Source organism: Lepus europaeus, chromosome 12 (genome assembly GCF_033115175.1).
Source record: "Lepus europaeus isolate LE1 chromosome 12, mLepTim1.pri, whole genome shotgun sequence".
Lineage (NCBI taxonomy): Eukaryota > Metazoa > Chordata > Mammalia > Lagomorpha > Leporidae > Lepus > Lepus europaeus.
Window position 1 is genome coordinate 32,221,076 of NC_084838.1, and position 20,163 is coordinate 32,241,238.

Sequence of the window (20,163 nt, forward strand, 5' to 3'; positions counted from 1 at the left end):
TGTACTTTTCTTTAAAACAGTCATTTCTGGGGCTGGTACTGTGGCGTAGTGGGTTAAGCTGCCACTGCAGTGCCGGCATCCCATATGGGCGCCAGTTCAAGTCCCTGCTGCTCCACTTCCGATCCAGTTCTTTGCTATGGCCTGGGAAAAGAGAAGATGGCCCAAGTCCTTGGGCCCCTACACCCATATGGGAGATCTGGAAGAAGCTCTTGGCTCCTGGCTTCGGATTGGCACAGTTCTGGCCGTAGCAGTCAATTGGGGAGTGAACCAGCGGATGGAAGACTTCTCCTTCTCTCTCTCCTTTCTCTGTGTAACTCAGACTTTCAAATAAATAAATAAATCTTTAAAAAATAATAATAAAATAGTCATTTCATACTTTTTTCTAAGTCCCAAACTCGTATAAGAGCATAACAAAAAAAAGAGTATAACAAAAAAAGAGTAACTACAGCAATACAGATTTATATCAGTAAAGTGGGCAATAAAAAAATCTGAAAAGCATACTCCTATTCTTGGTAATTCGAATATATCCTACCACGTTAGGGAGAATCGTAAAATCTCAACTTTAGAGAATCTCCAAGAGAGTAGAATATGGTGCTAAGTTCAACACTAATGTTGTAGAGAAAGGGACCACATTCTTGACAAGTATGAAAAAAAGTTCCACAAATGAAGATTTTAACCAGAATCACAGGTAATAGATGAGATTACCTCTGCCTTGGACTTCTTCTCAGCTGCCATTAGCTGAACTTTATCTCTCTGTTCCTTTGGGGCAGAGCGGTACATATCTAGCAACAGTTTCATCTCCTTCTGGCTCTCCTGTGCCTTCCTATTACAGACATGGTAGAAGACCGGGAATGATGAAAAAACAAAGGGCATAGGAACAAAGGAATTCTGAATTGAGCAGAATATTTTAAAAAGTTTCTTTTACTTTATATCACACTTAAAATTCTACACAGACTATTAATAGACTTCTGGATACACTCAGCACAGAAAAGGGTCATTTTCCCTTTCAGACCAAGTCTCCTAAAAAAGTTATAAAATACAGACTTTTGTGGCACTTATTATAAAAGCAAATTTCCATTACCCCACTCTTAGGAAACTGATATTCAGTAGGTCTGGGAGAGGGTCCAGGAACGCATTTAAACAAAAGTCTGAAACATCTATTCCTATTTTTGGTGATTCTAATGTATCTTACCACATTATGAAGAATCTTAAAATAGTCTTTGAGAGGGTAGAAGACAGTAATAAATTAAACACTAAATTTAAAGATGAAGAAACCAAAGCCTTCAGAAGTATGAAAATCCCACAAATGAAGGGGAATAATGATTCTTATACATCTGAGAAAAGAATATTTGCCTTAAGCAGATCAAGAAGGAGAAAAAAAGGAAACAACTGAAGATGTAAGTACCACTGCTAATCCTAGTTTTGATAGTTTAACTGTCAGCTGAAAATTAAAGCCTCATCTCTTAATAAAAAATTAAACTTTTTAACTACAATTTCACACCACAGAGATTTAAGCATTTTGAATAAATCCAAGCATGACATCCAAATATCAACCAAGAGTAAACCAGGAAAAATTGGGATCAAGAAATAATAAGTTTTATCAGAGAAGTCATTGCTTATGCAGGATAAGGGACAACAAGAGGTTATGACACACATGTTTCACTGGGTCTTACTATTTCAATGTCTACAGAAATAAACTTCCCAAAAAGCCTCTTAAAATGATCTGGCATATTCACCAACTGTTGGCAAATAGATTAGATTTTGGTGAAGGTATAGTGATACCTACTCCACTTAGTATAACTTAAATCACAATTAACGTCAGCAATTTGCCCAAAATCAATGAAGACTAATAGTTACTTTTTTTCCCCCTTATTTTTTTTAAAAGATGTATTCATTTGAAAGTCAGAGTCATACAGAGGAAGAGAGAAAGAGATCTTCCATGCATTGGTTCACTCTCCAAATGGGCACAACGACTAGGGCTTTTCCAGGCTGAAGCCAGAAACCAGGAGCTTCTTCTGGGTCTCCCATAAGCGTAGCAGGGACCCAAACACCTGGGCCACTCTCTGTTGCCTTTCCCAGGCCATAAGCAGGAAGCTGGATCAGAAATGGAGCCACTAGGACTCAAAACAGCACCCATATGTGATGACAGTGTTGCAGGTAGTGGTTTTTCCCACCACGCCACACTGCTGGCCCCTAATTTTCTAATAATTCTCAAGGGTATTACTTCAATCATGACATTCCTTCCCTTAATCCTATTTTTAAAGAATAAGGCTACAGGGCCAGCGCTGTAGCATAGTGGGTAAAGCCGTTGCCTGCAGTACCAGCATCCCATATGCCGGTTCTAGTCCCAGCTTCCAATCCAGCTCTCTGCTATGGCCTGGGAAAGCAGAAGATAGCCCAAATCCTTGGGCCTGTACACCCACGTGGGAGACCTGGAGGGAACTCCTGGTTCCTTGCTTCATATCAGCACAACTCCAGCGGATGCGGCCAGTTGGGGAGTGAACCAGCAGATGGAGGACCTCTCTCTCTCTCTCTCTCTGCCTTTCCTTCTCTCTCTGTGTAACTCTTTCAAATAAATAAATAAATCTTAAAAAAAAAAAGAATAAGGGTATGACCATGGGTTTTAGAGATACCTGATCACTGAGTATGCAACAGCCACCCAGGTCATTCTGGTTGCACACTTCATTAAGGGTGGAGAACACAACAACTGCACACTTAGTTACATCCAAGTAGTGACAATGAGCACACAAGCCATGGCATCAATCAAACATTTCATGCATGGAGTCTTAATCTTAGTTTTTGAGTCAGAAACAGTTATTCTAAATATTGTTCTTACTTGAGTTCAATCTTCAATTGTTTGATAATTTCCGCTTCCTTTTTCCTTACATCATCATGTTTCCCTTTCTCTTTATCCTTAGCAGAATCTCTCTCTTTTTCTGATTCTTTTAGTTTCTGCTTTTCTCGTTCTCTCTCCTTTTCCTTCTCCCGCTCTCTTTCTCGCTCCCTCTCTTTTTCTCTCCTTTCGCGTTCTCGCTCCTCCTCATCCCGTTTGGACTTAATCTCATTGACATCCTCCTGAGAAGATTTTGATGCTGAGGATTGGGTAGCTGAGTCCTCAGAGTCCTGTTTCAGCTCTGCAGGTTCATCCTTAGAGTCCTCAGTACTAGACTGAGACTGCAGGAGGGCACTGCCACTCCGCAGACGTGTCTGGGAGAACAAAGAGAGGAAAAATGCACATCACTAATGAGAACCACATCACTCACCTCACTCAAAAACAGCTTTAAAGATTAATAGCCAATAATCTTTATTCTACTCCTCCCAGTTACCTTGTTCAGGTCCGACTGGGCTTCTCTCAATTTCCGCTTATACCTTAGCACCTCCCCTTTCAGCTGGTGATTATGATTCTGGAGGCTACTGATGAGGTGGCGCATCTCCCGGTTTATAGGGCCTTAAACACAGCAATAGCAATGTTATGAAGAACTGTGTTAGGGGCAAAAGCACAAGGAGAGAAAGTGCAGAACCTATCAGGAACCTCTGAAAAACAGGGAGACCCACAAAAAAAGACACCTTCTCAGGAGATGAAAATAAAACTGGTCCACTTGAGTTAAAAATCAAATATCCAGACTGTGAACCAAAATGAATTACAGGACTTGATTAAAGTACTTTAGGAGCTTCTGAATTCCAGGTAGCTTTCACCAATCCTGGAGATCGTGTAAATCCTGGGAAGGATCTGTGTCTTTCCAAGAAGTAATTTATAACAAACAGTAGGTTGGAGTGAGAATAATTATACCTGCTTGTTCATTGGCAGCAAGAGTCTGCTCAAATTCTATCCTCAGCATTTCATACTCCTTGCGGACCTGGGCCAGCGTATCTTCTAGCTGGATCACTTCAGTCCTTAGCTTCTTATGAAGGCTGACTTCATCTCGCTGTATACAAAAAGTGTAGCAATAAGCAATTCTTATCAAAATGTAGAAATATTGTATCTTACTATTCTATTTCCTAAATATAATTTATTTATAAGAGAAAAAATGCCAAGAAAAGAATGGATTATCTGAAAATTTCCAGTTCAATCAATATTTAATGAATACCTGATAATCACAAAATAATGATTTAAAACTGGTAGAATACTGAAGAAATAAAGGCCACTAACTCTGAATATATTGCAACTGGATAACTAAACCTTAAAACAGTATATAAACATAGTATTCAAGTAGCCAGCATGAGCATTACTTTAAGAATCACAAAAAATACAGAAGTGAACATATGAATTAAAGTTTCTGGTTAAAAAAGCATGGATCTGTAAGTGCCATGACATGTTACAATGGTGTTCAAGTAGTGACGCATTTTCTACTAGCTATTCTCCCCCATATACTCAGCTCCAGCCATACTAAACTGCCTATGTGTCATACTCTGACTTGTTTTTCAAATATGTTGTCCTCACTACTGAGAATGCCCTTCTACTACTTTTAGCTACCAAGAATAAATAAATAAAGAACTTGTATTTATCCATAAGATTCATATTTCACTTTCTCAAGTAGAACTGAGAAGATTCCAGTCAAAACAGATGCCCCATTTCCTTGATCACAACATCCTGTAGATACGTTTTGTATCACACTGTATTTTAATGGATACTGTTCTCTCACTAGATTTTAAGATCCCTGAAGGCAGTAATTCTGTTGTCTCACCTCTGGGTGCCGACCACCTAGCAAAGACTCACAGCTATTATACAAATGCTGGCTGAAGGAATGAGAGATAAATTGCATGTAAGAGTAAAATTATAAAACTGATGAGACACAATGCTTATACAGAGGACAAAGCAAGACTATTACCTCAATGAGCTCAACTTGGCGCTGGTGGGTTCCCCTGGTGCCATGAAGCAGGGTCCGGGCCTCATCCAAGTGTGCTTTCAACTGCAGGCTCTCATTATACAGGACAGAGAACTGTGACTGCATGCAACGATATTCTGGAGTTTCCTTAACCACTTCCTCCACAGCACTTCGCAATTCCACCTAAGGCAGACCCAAAGAAATGAAAGTCAGAAGTACAATCTAACAACTATGTTCCAGGTGCTAGAGAGGAGATTAAAATCTTGTACTCACGGTTGTCCTAAACAACTCATTTTTTATTGAAGATTATGAAGTCTATCTACCTGTTCCTCTATGGAAAAGTCTGCCCCAAATAAAGCATACTACCCAAGAGGTGTTACCTGAATACACTGTACGCTTTACCTCTAGAACTATTTTGATAGAAGGTACTTAAAAAAGTCCATGGAAAAATGGAATTAAAAGATGCATTTATTTTGGTGTACAAAATTCTGGAGGTTAGCACTGCAGCACTCCAGATGGAGTGCCAAGGGACAGCTGTTGTACCTGGGAAGATAATGCTCCTGGGAAGGCAGAGGATGATGACCCAAGTACTTGGACCCTGCAACCCATATGGGAGATCAGGATGAAGTTCCTGGTTCCTGGCTTCACTTTGGCCCCAGATCTGGATGTTGCAGGCCTTTTGGTAATGAAATAGTAAATGGGAGATCTCATCCTCTTTCTGTTTCTCTATCACTCTTTCAAATTCATAAGTAAATTTTTGAAAAAGGTTCTGAAATCCATTCAGTTATTTCAAAATACATATTTTCCCAAAAATTTTTTGAAAACTCCTTGTATGCATGAACGTCAAAACTTTTCACATGAAAATAAACTTTTTTTTTTTTTTTTTTTTTTGACAGGCAGAGTGGATGGTGAGAGAGAGAGAGAGAGAGAAAGGTCTTCCTTTGCCATTGGTTCACCCTCCAATGGCTGCTGCGGCCGGTACATCTCGCTGATCCGAAGCCAGGAGCCAGGTACTTCTCCTGGTCTCCCATGCGGGTGCAGGGCCCAAGGACTTGGGCCATCCTCCACCGCCTTCCCGGGCCATAGCAGAGAGCTGGCCTGGAAGAGGGGCAACCAGGATAGAATCCAGCGCCCCAACCGGGACTAGAACCCGGTGTGCCGGCGCTGCAAGGCGGAGGATTAGCCTGTTAAGCCACGGTGCCGGCCCAAATAAACTTATTTTTAATAACATTTTCCACAAACTTTCTGAGTATCCTCATACATGTTTTACATTTTCTCAACCTAGATACAAAGACAACAGGAGAACCTCTAGAAAAGCTCTATGACATTTGTAAGGATGCTTATTTTAAACACGTAGTTGAGAACTCCACTCACTAACACACACTTTTTTTTTTTTTTTTTTTAGATTTATTTTATTTATTTGAAAGGCAAAGTTATAGAAAGAGAGAGAGGACAGAAAGTTCATCCACCCACTGATTCACTCCCCAAATGGCTGTAACGGCTGGAGCTGAGCTGATCCAAAACCAGCAGACAGGAGCTTCCTACAGGTCTCCCATGTGGGTGCAGAGGCCCAAGGACTTGGGCCATCCTCTACCACTTTCCCAGGCCATAGCAGAGAGCTGGATCAGAAGTGGAGCAGCTGGGACTCAAACCAGCACCCATATGGGATGCCGGCACTCAGCGCCTTTACCCGCTTCACCACAGCGCCAGCTCCGAAAATATTTTTGACATGGTATCAAAAACAGTTACTCTTCTCCTAAGCAAGTGTTTGCTTTAATTACTCAAACTGCTTTTTTTTTTTTAGTTCAAACATCTTTATATTTTTACTCAGAAACAAATTAAGTTGTAAAAGACAAGTAGCTATGGTCAAGGGAGGAAGATTTTGAGAATCTCATTTCTTTCCTGCATGGCTTGGAGAAAAGAAGCTTCTCACAGGTAAGTCTGAAAACCAAAAGGATCACTAATCATGCTTCTCTGATCTGGCAGCAAGGAACTGCAGAGCCACATGTGTGGCCCACACATGGCAACTACTGACATGTGAAGGCCCTACCCTCCCATAGAATATGCACATTCCTTTCAAACATTTTGCACATAAGCCCCATTTAAAAAATCTATTTTGGATCTTCACACTACTTTATCCTTCTACTTTTTCTCAACAACTCCTAAGTACCCTGACTTAGTGTATTATCTTTAAATTCTTTCAGAATAAGGTGGGGTGTAAATATAAATAGATAGTGTGTCAACAGAACTTACATTTTTCTTTTTCCCTTCAGCTCTATTAAGGTATAATCAACAAATACTGTATATAAATATGTACATGCTTGATATATGTAAACACTGTGAAATAAGTAACTTAGCAATCACCTCAGTTGCCTTCTGATACATTCTCAGCAAATTTCAAGGACACAATCCAGTGTTTTCAACCATAGTCACCATGCTATGCACCACCTCTCTAGAACGCACTCGTCCTACATAATCGAAACTTTGTACACTTTGACCAGCATCTCCACTCTGTCCTCATTCCCAGTGTCTGCTAACTACTACTCTACTATCCTCTTCTGGGAGTTTGACTTTTCTAGATCTCACACACATGCAGAATCATGCAATATTTGTCTTGCTGTGTCTGGTTTATTTCACTTAGTATAATGTCCTCTACATTATCCATGTTATCACAAATGACAGGATTTCTTTATTTAAAAAATTTTTATTTAAAATTTCTTTAAAAATTTTTTAAAGATTTATATTATTTATTTGAAAGGCGGAGTGACAGTCAGAGAGAGAAAGATAAAGTTCTTCCATCTGCTGGTTCATTCCTCAAATGGTCCCAACAGCTACATCTGGGCCAGGCCAAAGTCAGGAGTCTAGAACTCCATCCAGGTCTCCCACATGGGTGGCAGGGGCTCAAACATTGGGCTATCTTCCACCACTGTCCCAGGTGCATTAGCAGGAAGCTGGACTAGAAATGGAGTAGCCAGGACTCAAAATGGCACTCATATGGGATGCTAGTATCTCAGGCTGCAACTAGTATCTCAGGCTGCAACTTAATCCACTGTGCCACATCACCAGCCCCTTTTTTTTCAAAGGCTAAAAGATACTCCATTGTGGACCTATACCAGTTTCTTTACATATTCATTATAAACAGCTCTGACTTCTCTAAATTTATTCCTAAAATTTTGGGAGGCATCATTGTGGAATAAGACTGCTTTCTTACTTTTCATTTCATACAGCTTGCAGTTAGTGCATAAAAGAAACAAGACAACTGATGTTTATATGTTGATTTTGTATCCTGCAACTTTACTGGATTTGTTCATAGGTCTAACAGTTTTTTGGTGAAGTCTTCAGGGTTTTCTATATATAAGATCAAGTCATCTGCAACTGACTTTACTTCTTCCTTTCCAATCTGGAGGCTTTTTTTTTCTTATTCTTACCACTGCTCTGGCCAGAGTTTCCAGGACTATAGTGATGACAATGGCCATCCTGGACTTGCCCCAGATCTTTGAGGATGAGCATTCAATGTTGTTTTTTAATTTTTTTTTTTTTTTTTTTTTTGACAGGCAGAGCTAGACAGTGAGAGAGACAGAGACAGAGAGAAAGGTCTTCCTTCTGTTGGTTCACCCCTCAAATGGCTGCTACAGCTGGCGCGCTGCGCTGATCTGAAGCCAGGAGCCAGGTGCTACCTCCTGGTCTCCCATGCGGGTGCAGGGCCCAAGCACTTGGGCCATCCTCCACTGCCTTCCCGGGCTACAGCAGAGAGCTGGACTGGAAGAGGAGCAACCAGGACAGAAGCCAGTGCCCCGACTGGGACTAGAACCCGGTGTGCCGGCACCACAGGTGGAGGATTAGCCAAGTGAGCCGCAGCGCTGGCTGAGCATTCAATGTTTTACATTGAATATGGTGTTAACTGTGGGTTTGCCATACATGGCTTCTAATATGTTGTGGTATATTTCTTCTATAGTTAACCTGTTGAGAGTTTTTAAATCACAAAAGAATGTTGAATTTTATGTACATTTTCCTTTTCCTCATAAAGTATGCAACTTCGTAAGAATGCATACACAAGATTAATCAGCGAAGAGTCTAATTTTCCCACCCTTCAGAGATGTGTCTCCTACCTTCAGCTTTTCATTTTGGGTAGTGACCTCCTCAAAGTCTTGGCGAAGTTTTTCCAGTTCACAGTGACGGTTTTGAGCCAGCTCTTTGTTCTCCTCAAGCTCTGCATTCATTTCCTCAAACTACAGATGGAAGAAAATAATAATATGTGAAAAAAGAAAAAAAAATTAAGTCATTCCCATGTCTAAGCTTCCCATATTCACTGCTCCACTCTTCTGGCAAAAGCCCACGTTACCACTTGTGAACACAATCCTAAGTACCTAGCCACAAGCCCTGACGCTGGGTCAAAAAAAAACCAAAAAACAAAAAACAAAGGTCCTGACTGGGTCCTTGAGTTTACCTTCCGGGCGTTGATAGTGATTGTGCCACCATAAAGACTGCTCCCTGCTCCATATACCTTATAACCTTTCGAATTCACCTAAAGGGAAGAAAAAAGATTCTTTAGCAAGAGACCCTAAGATTTTACTCTGCTAATTAAGGTACTTTCAATGCATCTGTGTTTTTTCCTCAGGCATCACTACCCAAGTTGATGCTTTCTGAGAAGTCTCTTAAAATTATTCTACTCGCTAAGTGGTAATAAAATAGCACTAACCCGTTCCAGCACTTCTGCCAGGTGTCGATTGAGTCGCTGTTCCCTCTTTCGAATTTTGTCAATATCCCACTGCAGGTCATCTATCATGGACTCCAAGACAGATACCCGTGACTCAGCTGTCTCCACTTTACTCTGCAACTTAGAGAACTACAACCCAAAGACAAACAGAACAAGTTAGAAAAGGAATGCCTTCCATCTCATTTAAGCTCTAAATCCCACTAACGTTACCCTTGCTTATACACAAGCATACAATTACAGAAAAGAATTACTGATTCTAACAGTTCTGAGTCACTGAACAATCATGAAAAATGTACAAGTCTGTTAAGAACCCTCACACAAGGAAAAGACCACTTAAGACTGAGTAACTTTTGTACCTCTGCAAAGGACCCTTTCCCTAGACAGACCACAAACTCAACAGAAAATCTGTATGTTTAAGTTTTTTTTTAAAAAAAAATCCTTAATTTTATCAGATATTTTAGAAGTCAAAAGTTCAAAAATAGCAACTATCTTTTACCCCTAACTTTCTCCCTACATTCCTACAAATGACAATCCACATAGAATAAAATGAAAACTTCCATTCCCCTTTTAAGCCCACCTTGGAGAAATCTAGAATTGAACAGTATAAAGACACAAAAACCTGTCATGGGCATTTGGTCTAGTGGTTAAGCTGTCACTTGGAAATTCCATACCCATTATCAGAGTGTCTGGTTCAATTCCCTGTGCCTCTCTACATCCAGCTTCCTGCTAACACACACCTCAGGAGGCAGCGTGATGGCTCAAGTACTTGGGTCTCACCTTTATGGGAGACCCACATGGTCACTGAGTTCCAGGTTCCTGGCTTCAGCCTGGTTCAGTCCTGCTTTAGCAGGCATTTGGGGGGCAATCCAATGAATGGAAAATCCCTGCCTCTTACAATAAAATTTAAAAAGATACAAAAACCACTGCTAGTTTGTTTACTTAAGGAGCTATATGCTCATTAGCGTTATTTAACATTTTAGCTACAAAACTGTCAGGGCCTGCACCATGGCACAGTAGGTAAAGCTGCCACTTGTAATGTCAGCATCCCAGGTGGGTGCTGATTCGTGTCCCAGCTACTCCCCTTCTGATCAAACTCCTTGCTAATGGCCCAGGAAAAGCAGTGGAAGTTGGTTCAAGTGTTTGGGCCCCTGCCACCCATGTGGGAGACCTAAATGAAGCTCCTGGCTTCAGCCTGGCCCAGCCACTGGCCTCTGTGGCCATCTGGGGAGTATACCAGCAGATGGAAGATCTCTTTCTCTCTCTCTCTCTCTCATAAACTGTTACACGTTTCTATTAATGTATACAGACCCTCTGTGCTACTTTTAAAACATGACCTCAGAATTCACTGACAGTCCTATAAAGAGGCAGATCAACTTTAGTGACACAGTGAAAAGGACACTACATAACTGATGCTATCTCAGAAATGTCATGCAGGTACTGCCTGGTATTCTTGGGATACTCACTGGAAGAAGTCAGCTGCTATGTAAAACATCCAACTACCCTGAGATTGCCATGCTGCAGGAGTAACCTTTAGGCATTCCAGTGGCCAAATAAGATGAGATCCCAACATCAACAGCCAAACAAGAGAGCCATCTTGGACATCAATCCAGTTGAGCAAAACAATATGCTCCAGCTTGGTAATACTAACTGAGATTTGGGGAAAGGACAGAAAAAGGAGGATCTTTCCATCTTGGTAGTAAGTTTAAGTCTTAAAATACAACTGATGGATATTCTTTTTACTTACTACACATCAATTTACTTATAAGTGCTGCTATACTCTTGTCTTTGAAGGGCCGTGAGAATTCATACATATTAATAAAATCTTTAGATGATTTTCCCACAACCAGCCCAGCACAGATCTTAACACTAGAGTTTAGGAAACAGGGTATTAAGAAGAACATGAACTTTGAAGCTAAATGGACCTACATTCAAACACAGATCAATCACTTTCTGTGTACCCTAGACCAGTCACCAACCCTATTTGAATGTTTCCTCAGCAGTAAAATGGGAGTTATTTTACTACTAGGGATAACACTCATAAGGTGCTTACATGCTAGGCACTAAGTAAATGGTAACTATGAAATTACTAACAACAAGAGTTCAGTGACCAAACTAAAGTAGATCAAATTTCAATGGAGTATTCTCTGAATTAAACCAAAATGATAATCAGGATTATCAAAAGTCTTATGAGATCTTTTCATTATTTTATCTCAATCATCATGTATGAATACAAAAATTGCCAATCTAGGCATGATTTGTTCATGGCAGTCCTTCTGCCCAACTCTGAACTAAAAATTCAAATTTCTCAAGTTCCTGAGTCCCATCAATGCAGTAGGTCTTACTACCCTATTCACCACGTGGTCTTCTGTATTTGGAATAATCTATTATGATGGCATTTCTTCCTAAAGAATAAGATCCTAAAGATGGCATTTCTTCCTAAAGAATAAGATCCTAAAATGTATAAACAGAAGCACAGTCAAGGAGAAATATTCAGTTACCTTCTTCTTCCCTAATCCTTCCCCAGATTCTGATTTCTCAAAGCTAGTTGCTTTAGCCTGCTCTCATGCTTTTCACTATAAAAATAGGCCTTCTAGAGTAAGGTAATGCATGATGTGCTCAGAATCCCAAGTCAGTGTCTGCCACAGACTGTAAGAAACGGTAATTCTCCTTTCTGGCCAGGTACCTCCTGAGACATGGTGTGATGCTTCTCCTGAAGGAGGTCTGTCAATTCCTGCAGCCTCATATTCTCTTGTCCAAGGAAGGAATTCAGCTCTTGCACTGCTTCCTCCACTATCAGATTATCTGAGGAAGAAGAACTGTACTTTAGTTTAGCATCTAATAGTGCCAAATTTTAAAACACCAAAGCATTAACATGCTATCTCACTTCATTTTCCTAAGAATTTCAAGAAGTAGGCTAGCATTTATTAAGTGACCTAAACAAAACCCAGAAGTTAGTGACTTAACGACGTGAGTTAACTTGCAGTTATCCCAGGCCAAACTGGAGAGCTGGATTGGAAGTGGAGCAGCTGGGTCTCAAACTGGTGCCCATATGGGATGTCGGCACCTCAGGCCAGGGCGTTAACCCACTGCGCCACAGCACCGGCCCCCAGCCATCACTTTCAAGAATGTCAAAATGCATTGAGTGGGGAGCACTATGGCACAGTGTGTTAAACTGCTGCTTGTAACACTGGCATCTCATATCAGAGTGAAGATTCATGTCCTAGCTGCTCTACTTCCAATCCAGCTTTCTGCTAATGTGCCTGGGAAGGTAGCAGAAGATAGCTAAATACTTGGGTCCCTGCCATGCATGTCTGAGACCAGGATAGAGTTTCTGCCTTAGTCTTTGGTCTGGCCCAGCTCTGGCTGCTAGGGATATTACAGCCATTTGGGGACCAGACAAGGAGATGAAACAGTGATTGCTCTCTCTCACTTTCTTTCTCTCACTCTCTCTCTCTCTTGCTGTCACTCTGCATTTCAAGTACAGAAATAAATCTTTTTAACAATACCCTAAGGAAAGGAATAGGGTTTCTTTAGCATTATTCATATAAGACACAATGTGCCCCAAAACTGCATTTTAAGAAATGAAGACAGTAGGGTAGCTAATCAGCATCAAAGTTAATAGCAATATAATTCTATCACAAATTTCTATTATTAACACCAACCCATCATTATGGATAATGTTGAAGATACAGGATTCCAAAGAATTTAATTAAAAGTAAAATGTAAGTTTGCAAACTACAAATTAGCAAACACTTCTCCCCATTCCATGGTTCTTGCCTCACCTCCACTGTTTAGCTTCCGAGATAAAAGCTCCACTTTTTCTTGTAATTTATCATAAACAGTCACAATCTGGGACACAGCTCGGCGGGAAGACTCCACGCGCTCCTGCAGCTGAGATTCCATTTCTTCACTGGAACTGCTGGCCAAAGTAGCAAGGAAAGAGAAAGCTGGTTCTTGCCCTTCCCCTGAGAACACAGGGGGAAAAAAAGAAGCCCCCCAAATTATAAAACTGGAAATATCAATATCTACTTTCTTTCCTAAAAGGGACAGCCTCAATGTGAAACTCTTCTTCAAATAAGCAGACAACATGCAGTGACAGAATTCATCACAAATACTCACCTCTCTCTCGGTCATCTTTACGTTCCTGATTGCTATCAGAGTCTGGTTCTGGTTCAGGCACAACAAGGGCTTTTCTCTCTGTGAGTAGGTCTCCCAAACCCTGCTCCAGATCGTAACGTTTAAGGATGATACGGATGTTTTCATCAAACTGGAGAAGGGCAGGTATAATTATGAAGATGCAAAAGGACACAACTTTGAAAATGACGGGAGCACTAAGGAGAACTAAAATGAACAAACACGTATCTGAGCAAACAAATTAACTACCTGACTCCAGTACCGGTTGACAATCAGTAGTGAGGCATCATCAGTGGCCTGTCGTCGTTCCAGCTTCTCAATGTGCTCACGGAGTTCATCTTCAATGGCCTGCCTCTGATCCAGCATTTCTGCCAGCTTGCGATTTTTGGTTTGCAATGTTCGAATGTCTAACTCCTCCTGTGCCAGAAAAACAATAGCATTAGTCTCCATGAAGAAATTAGCCAAATGGGCTGTTAAGCTGAACAAGGTCAGATCCGTTATTTCCTATGAATAAGTGAATAAAGCTATTCATTAACAAATTCTTACAACAATCAGATAAATAGAACCAGGAGAGACAATAAAGAAAAGAATGCATGAAAATACACACAAATACACTAGAATCTAAACGTTACCTATCTCTCTGTTCTAGTGACAGATACCTCCACAGGGTGATGCTACCTTGAGACTCTACCATTCAACAGATCACACTCTACCCTGATTAACACTGTCATCTATCACCTAAGCACTGCCCTTTATTCACACAAGACTCTGACACCTGGATCTTCTGTAACCGTTACTGCCAATGCATCCGGTGCCTTCAATATATGTGTGGGCAAACCATCTCATCCTCTAGCACCTAGGGTGTCAATATTCTTAATCCCTTAACTCCAATGATGCTGTCATGCATTCCAAAAACCATATTTTAGACTTTTTCATTTCCTGGAACTATGCCACATCTGAAATCTCAAATTCCAATTCCCACTCACTGGAAAAAGAACAATCATAGCTTTCCAGGTTATCTCATCCTGTTACTTCAATATACTAGCCTTTCACCTCATTTAGATCTCCATAATTTGGAATTCTTCTTTCTTCCTTTCAACCATATTCTATCTCTACTACTTTCCATATCCTGATTATATCCTATACAACATTCCTTCAAATATTTGCCTGCCAGCATCAATTCTCTGCCCTTAATCCTTTATTCTACTACTGTGAACAAACCCCAATCTGAATTAATTTAAATAACTGAGTATTCCAATCCTATATCCAGCATGTTGAGCTTCTAAAAAAAGGTAGGGCAGGGAGACTGATGTCTTTACATAATGAATTCCTAACATGAACAGATCTTACAATTTGTCCAGGAATATGTATAAAAAACAAGCTACCTCCCATTCAACAATGGGGCAATATCAAACCCAAGCCTGGTCCTCTTCCCCATAATACTAAGCAGATGGCATTGCCATCGGATAACAAGTTCCTCAATTCCCCAACTCATTCACACAATTCACCAACTTATGCTCACATTTTTAAAGCCACAACTTGTGCCAGGACTCTATTCTATTCTGTTTCTGCAAAAAACTCACTCTATCAGCAAATCTTGTCAGCACTACCTCCTCAGTAGTCCAAGCCATTATGATCCCTTATGGGATTACTCCAAAGGTTTCCTGAAGCAAACATGTCTACAAATGTCCAGTCCACCCACCAGATTTCAGCACAGCTGTAGTGGACAGCTCCATACACACTGACAGCCAATTTCAAGCACACTGTGGAGTCTCTAGTTTTTCTGTCCCACATTCTCAAACTGGTTCACCACCCCAATGTCAAAACGTGAAGCAGGAGTTATTCCCTTTAAGAGCAACCTTTGACCAACTAGAGCAGGAATGGGTAGATTCAGGCTTCAGATTCCCACCTTCGAAGAGGTGGAGTTCAGAAAAAAACGGGAGAAAAACAGACTACCACTCCTAATTTTAGACTTCTTGTTCTTTCATAGTTTTTTCTTCAAACATACATCAGAGTATATTATGGCCCTACTTAAGACATCTCAATGGCTCCTCACTGCTTTCTGGGTAAAGTTCAAACTGGGATGTGTACTTCTTGCTTCCTTAGATTGTGTGTTTATCCTTATGAAGAGCACACATCTCACTCTATTATAAAAATCTATTACCTTATCAGTGCTACACTACAGAGTGAACTCTAGGGACTGCCCTCAGTGAAAAGCATAGCGTTTAATAAATAACAGAAACTCAACATTTTTACTTATTGAGTGAATGAATGCCTTTGAGGTGAAGGATGTGGAGCAATGCTAAGAGAGAAATCATCTCCTGGCACCAATACAGAATACTAGAATCCCAGGCAGCCTCAAAAAATGATACTTCATCAACAACTTACTACAAATGTTCTTATTCTCACTGACTCTGAAAAAAGTCAACCTCTCAAAACCTCAGCTAAAATTCAAGTAAGTAACATTTATGGTTTGGTAAGCTATACAAATGTAATGTTGTTTTTTTGTTTTTTGTTTTTCGTTTTTTTTTTTTTTTTGACAGGCAGAGTGGATAGAGAGAGAGAGAGAGAGAGACAGAGAAAAAGGTCTTCCTTTTTGCCATTGGTTCACCCTCCAATGGCCGCTGCGGCCGGCACATCTTGCTGATCCGAAGCCAGGAGCCAGGTGCTTCTCCTGGTCTCCCTTGCGGGTGCAGGGCCCAAGGACTTGGGCCATCCTCCACTGCCTTCCCAGGCCATAGCAGAGAGCTGGCCTGGAAGAGGGGCAACGGGGATAGAATCCGGCGCCCCAACCGGGACTAGAACCCGGTGTGCCGGCACCACAGGTGGAGGATTAGCCTGTTAAGCCACGGCGCCGGCCTGTAATGTGTTTTAACATCACATTTCCATGACTCAGTTCCACAACACAGATCTGGATCAAAATCTGTAATATCTAATGTCTAACAAAAATATAACATTACTATGAGCTTTCAATATAAAATATTTTAATGAAACTTCCAGTTCCATAATGTCTATTTTATTCACCACTATGCTATCTAGCTCAATAATTACTATTAATAGTTCACATTCATTGAGCAGTTACTATGCTGAAGTTATATTTTAACCCTTAACAGACTATCACTTTATCCTTCTGACAACATAAGAGGTACTATAATTACATTTTCTAGACAAGCAAACAGAGGCACAAGGCCATGCAGCTAGGAAGTGGCAGAGCTAAAAATCAACCCCTGGCAATCTGATCTCATACTCTTTACCACGTTCTAAGTATTCTGCTACACTGCCTCCAAGAATCTTTCATTGAATTTTTCAAAGAATGAAACATCTTTTCACTGCTATGTATCCATAGGCAATGCTGCAGCATGCTCTAGATTCTCAAAAGAACATAGCATAACCTGAAAACAAAGATCAAATGTCAATGTACTGGCCGGTGCTGCGGCTCACTAGGCTAATCCTCCGTCTGCAGTGCTGGCACCCCGGGTTCTAGTCTTGGTTGGGGTGCCGGTTCTGTTCCGGTTGCTCCTCTTCCAGTCCAGCTCTCTGCTGTGGCCTGGGAAGGCAGTGGAGGACGGCCCAAGTGCTTGGGCCCTGCACCCACATGGGAGACGAGGAAAAAGCACCTGGCTTGTGGTTTTGGATCGGTGCAGTGCGCCAGCTGTAGCAGCCATTTGGGGGTGAACCAACGGAAGGAAGACCTTTCTCACTGTCTCTAACTCTGTCCGTCAAAAAAAAAAAAAAAAAAAAGTCAATGTACTTCTCCAGAACTGACCACATCAGTTTACCTACTTTTGGCTCATTTTATTTCCCTCTTCATTTCAAATCACTCCCCCTTACTCCAGAAGGCTTTCAGATTTTTTTAGTTGCAGGTTGCAACTTAAAAAGGAAAAGGCATACTTTCATAGCATTGTTTCCTAGGTTTCCTCCTACCGTTGAAGAGACACCTCCCAGCTTAATTGTTTCCACTGTGGTCCCTGCATCTTCAACAGCTGTCTTCTTTTCCGGAGGCACAGAAGTGCCAGGTTCTCCAGCTGCTCTTTTATTTCCAATTCCTGACATTTTGGCAAAAGTTGATAGCTGTTTTCCTAGAGGAAAAAAAAAGCAGAAACCAAGAAAAAACATGCAAAAATGGCAAGAATAAAGAGAGACCATCTATGATATAAAAACCAGCAATTTTTCTGGCTGTTTAACCACAAAGCAACATCATTCTCAAACTTTGTGGGGAGGAGTATAAAAAAAAAAAAAAACACTAAATTGTGAAGGGCCAGGACTAAATTTACAGACTCTAAATAGGAAGCGAAACAAGAAATAAGATAATGGGCAAACGGTGAAAGAGGACAAGTATAAATGTCAGGAACTTCCTCAGGTGCCAAAATCAAAAAGGTACAGCAGTGCTGGAGGAATCAAAGAGTTGAAAGAAAACGGGAAAATGTCTACTATGTCATGAACCCAGGGCAAGTTACCATCTGTGACCCACAGCTTCCCAAACAGCAGGGAATTCCTATTGCTATTATATGGAACAGATGAGATAACTACACAAAGCACTTCGCCCAGATAGAAAGTAAATATTCAGAAAAATGAGCTCTCCCTTTAAAGTTTGCACCTGCTATTTCCAAACGTATCCCCCCATTACTTTGTGCAACCCGAGGGAGGTCAGACCTGGGTGCGAAACCCAGGTCTACCTCTCACGGAGCCGTGCTGCCTTGAAATAGTGAACTGGCCAAGATCTTCCGTTTCTCCAGCTGTCCAACGTCGGCGAATACATTTCACTATGTCCTACCTGACTTGCAGAATTTCCGAGCTCAAAGGAGGCGGAACGGATGTTAAAGCGCTGCGGCTACATCAGGAGGCAAACCTGCCATCACCGAGACTACTCTGCTCCCAATTCAAGCTCCAGGAAACGGGTACCGGTGGCAACAACCCGAGTCGGACCACGCCTGGACAGAGAGGAGACAAGGAGCGGGACAAGGGCTGCAGTTGGACTCGCGAAAGGCCAAGGACCCCTACCTCCGGCGCAGCCGACTGCAGGCCCGGGAGAGGAGACTCCAAGGCTGAAGCGGGTGAGATTCCCCGGAACCCATACAGTCCCCACGCGCCCTGGGCCGTGATCTAACCTGGGTTCTTCCAACTCGCACCGCCCGGGAGCGCGGCTGGCGACAGTTATTCATCAAGGCCCGCGCACTTCTCCCACCCCTCACCTCGGAACCGCGGCGGAGACGGTACAAAGCTTCCGGGAGGCGGGGCCGGGGAGAGGAAGAAGGGAAAAAAAAGAGGAAGTTGCTTCAACCCTGCCCAGTAGACGGTGAGGCCCAGCCGGGCGGAAGTGACGTAACTAAGGCGCCGCGAAGCAAACAGAAGCGTCGCTTCTCTAGGAAGACTTAGGCGGGGAAGTCGGTTGGCTAAGATCGCCAGGGCGGGAATACCCGGGCCTGACCGACGCGCGACGCGCGACGCCTGATTTTCCTTGACTCGGGCACTGCTGTTGCGATTTGGGTTTTCTACTGAGATGAAATGCCAGGCTAAGATTGCCATTTGACTGAAGGCCCCGTCAGTCTCCAGGCGGGAAAGAACTCGACTCAGACCTCGGGAAATTTACGCAGAGCCTCTTCGTGATGAAAAGACGCGTTTGAGAGGAAATCTGAGGGATTTCGAACATTTCAGGTTTTGTAGATTTTTATTACAGCTATATGTACACATTAGAGTCACTTGTGGAGTTCAGGTCCCCTGAGGGTAGGGCTTGGACGAAGACTTAAGCGTTGCTGTTTCCCACCCCTTGGCAACTGTCAGATTCTAGCGCTAACAGGACTGACAACTGCTGCTGTGCTGTTCGCAAAAGAAATTGACCAGCGTAAGATGGGAAATGGAAATCGGTTACTAGGCTGTGCTCTCCATACATCAATCTATTTTAAGCTCATTAATAACTGATTGATTTTTTAGTTAACCCATTAAGGCCCAGATCCTCAAATCTGTGAATGTTTCAGCGAAATTGACACAGGTACATTAAATATGGATCAGAAATCATAACCTAGAGCTTACATATCCTTTATTATAATTAAGAACAAAAATATATATTGTCCTATAGGACATTTGGAACAGTATAGTGTTTTTTTTTTTTTTCTTTGAAAGAGTCGAGAGAGGGAGAGGCCTAGATCTTCCATCTTCCATCTGCTGATTCACTCCCCAAATGACCACAATGACTGGGGCTTTGCCAGGCGGAAGCCAGGAGTTTCTTCCAGGTCTCCCATATGGGTGGCAGGGACCCAAGCACTTGGGCCATCTTCTGCTGCTTTTCCCAGCCATTAACAGGAAGCTGGATTAGAAGTGGAGCAGCTAGGACTCCAACCAGCTTGGTAGGTGGTGGCTTTACCGGCCACGCCAGCCCCAGTATAGTATCTCTTACATATATAAGCCGTGCTATACAAAGGACACCGGGCAAATATATCCTTGCACACATCACACAATATACAAAGAAGTGACTGATGACCTTTTCAA

The 20,163-nt window shown here is 41.8% G+C and overlaps 2 protein-coding genes across 3 annotated transcripts in view; one reads left to right on the forward strand and one right to left on the reverse strand.

Annotated features, from left to right (window-relative positions):
• Positions 1-18,904, reverse strand: part of RNF20 (ring finger protein 20) — a 30,773-nt gene extending 11,869 nt beyond the window's left edge. The window contains exons 1-15 of one of the 2 annotated variants that reach the window (XM_062207843.1): positions 18,786-18,904; positions 18,452-18,608; positions 17,602-17,756; positions 13,927-14,094; positions 13,663-13,810; positions 13,326-13,508; positions 12,227-12,345; positions 9,526-9,672; positions 9,274-9,351; positions 8,936-9,055; positions 4,830-5,009; positions 3,791-3,926; positions 3,327-3,448; positions 2,837-3,207; positions 706-823 (exon numbers count right to left, since the gene is read on the reverse strand). In XM_062207843.1, coding sequence (XP_062063827.1) covers positions 706-823; positions 2,837-3,207; positions 3,327-3,448; positions 3,791-3,926; positions 4,830-5,009; positions 8,936-9,055; positions 9,274-9,351; positions 9,526-9,672; positions 12,227-12,345; positions 13,326-13,508; positions 13,663-13,810; positions 13,927-14,094; positions 17,602-17,730 — 2,019 coding nt within the window. In that variant the 5' untranslated portion in view covers positions 17,731-17,756; positions 18,452-18,608; positions 18,786-18,904. The remainder of the gene's footprint in view (positions 1-705; positions 824-2,836; positions 3,208-3,326; positions 3,449-3,790; positions 3,927-4,829; positions 5,010-8,935; positions 9,056-9,273; positions 9,352-9,525; positions 9,673-12,226; positions 12,346-13,325; positions 13,509-13,662; positions 13,811-13,926; positions 14,095-17,601; positions 17,757-18,451; positions 18,609-18,785) is intronic. The other variant, XM_062207844.1, reaches the window with a different exon arrangement.
• The window catches only part of ALDOB (aldolase, fructose-bisphosphate B), a 473,832-nt gene that overhangs the window by 331,988 nt on the left and 121,681 nt on the right, over positions 1-20,163 (forward strand). The window lies entirely within an intron of this gene.